We start from the raw sequence: 1,808 nt of genomic DNA on the forward strand, positions 1-1,808 counted from the left end.
CAGGGAGACATACTCCAGGGGAGCCCAGCATGTGTGGCTCAGGATTGATGAGTGAAGTCTATAGTGATCATTTAACTCCTGCAGCCCTCTCAAGTGTCTATAAGCATGGTGTGGCTAAGTGGTTTTTTTGTTCTTCAGATTCCCTAGCTTTATTTTCAGAGGAAATTGTTTTAGTTGGTTATAGCTCTTCTGTCTCTAAACTCTTCAAGGATGGCTCTTCTCAGGATAAAATAAGTTTGTGCCCAGTGTGACTTTTCACTAAAATTGGCCAAATCTAAGAGATGAAGGCTTTGCCTTTTATCGCATGCTTGCTTTTGCTGATCGGAGCGATGTGGAACCAAGCCTGTAGCCTGTCAGGAGAGTTATTAATGGTTCTGGTGTTAGAGGGCATTCAGTAACCAGGCTGTGATACGCATTCATAATAATGTATACCCCCATCTGGAAACTGATGTTTAGGAGAGGTAACTGGAGTGAATATTGAAGCAGGCAATGCAGTTAAAGGAAAGGGTAGGCAATCTTACCTCATTTGTTTTAAACATTGCAAACCTGGGGGAAATCATAGTGGTTTTTTTTTTCTTTACCTAATCAGTTTACTTCACTTTCTGTGTTAGGTTTTTGCCCTTCAATTGATCATATTTGCAGTATTTCCTTGAACAGGAAAAGAAAACAGACGGTATGAGATAAAATGGTCTCTAGAAACTTATGCCTGTTTGTTCTGACACTTGTGCTGGAGTCCCTGCTTATCAAACAGTGGAACTGAACTTTTTTTCAAGGATTCTGGATTTCATTCCAAATGTGAAATATGATTTCCAAAGGCCCAGACAAATTTCTTATTTTTGCCCTAATTCTCTACCTCCCAAAGAACTGGAGCTACCTTAACATAAACTGGACAACTCTACTTCTGTAAGACCAGAGATTCCAGGAATGTCTAAATCTGTGTCTTTTCTTACAGAGCATAGAGCTGCAGAAATTTCAGTCACTTCTAGAGCTGACCTACAATACCTATAGTTCTGCAAGGCTGGCAGGCCACTTCTTCAGCACTGTCGGTACTACATCACAGCTTTTGTCTTGAATTTCCATCTGGGCTATATTCCACTTGAAAAAGTCTATATACAGTTGTTTGTGCAGCTCAAAACTGAGATAAAGAGTTAGAAGAGCAGGGAAGTGGAAACACTCCGATTCACGTCTAAGTTGTTGGTTTTGTCATGTTATTTTTACTGTGATTCAGTTAAATCTTTTGCTTGTTTCTTTACTTTCTAGGACTGTTGAAAATCCATCTGAATTTTTGCATCTAGTCAACAAAGGCCTACAGCTGAGAGTCAGGCACCCAACATTGGTGCATGCTCATTCCTCTCGTTCTCATCTGGTAGTTACGTTGACCATAACCACAATTGTCTGTGGAGAAAACTTTGGTAAGTAGGATGTTACTAAAATACATCTAGAGCCAATTGGTTTTTTTTGAAAAACAGTCTGTGGACTGAGAGATTTTCATGTTGATTTTTTCCTCCTTTTTCCAATGTTTAACACATTCCCTCAGTTCTTGTCCATTGGTTAACTTCTACCTACCTTTTTTTAAATAACAGACCAGTTTGATGTTTGAGTGCTACTGAAACTTTCACTTCCATAAAATTTTTCACTTTTCTTTACGTGTCTTGAAGTTTTATAGCATGAAACAACTAATGAAATAAATTCTATCAATAAGTCATAAGATAGGATATCAATAAGATAGATACTCAAATACAGTAGTTAAATCACTTTGTGTGACATATAACTATTCATGCTAAGTTTGTAGTAGAGCAAACCATGCA

The 1,808-nt window shown here is 38.1% G+C and overlaps 1 protein-coding gene across 1 annotated transcript in view; it reads left to right on the forward strand.

The window, feature by feature from the left end:
• KIF25 (kinesin family member 25) overlaps nt 1–1,412 on the forward strand; it is a gene marked incomplete at its 3' end in the record, with an annotated part of 28,256 nt that extends 26,844 nt beyond the window's left edge. Inside the window, exon 11 of the mRNA XM_010081511.1 lies at nt 1,261–1,412. Coding sequence (XP_010079813.1) covers nt 1,261–1,412 — 152 coding nt within the window. The remainder of the gene's footprint in view (nt 1–1,260) is intronic.
• Nucleotides 1,413–1,808: the final 396 nt, after the last annotated feature.

This window comes from Pterocles gutturalis, unplaced genomic scaffold, assembly GCF_000699245.1.
Source record: "Pterocles gutturalis isolate BGI_N339 unplaced genomic scaffold, ASM69924v1 scaffold30849, whole genome shotgun sequence".
NCBI classification, from domain to species: domain Eukaryota; kingdom Metazoa; phylum Chordata; class Aves; order Pterocliformes; family Pteroclidae; genus Pterocles; species Pterocles gutturalis.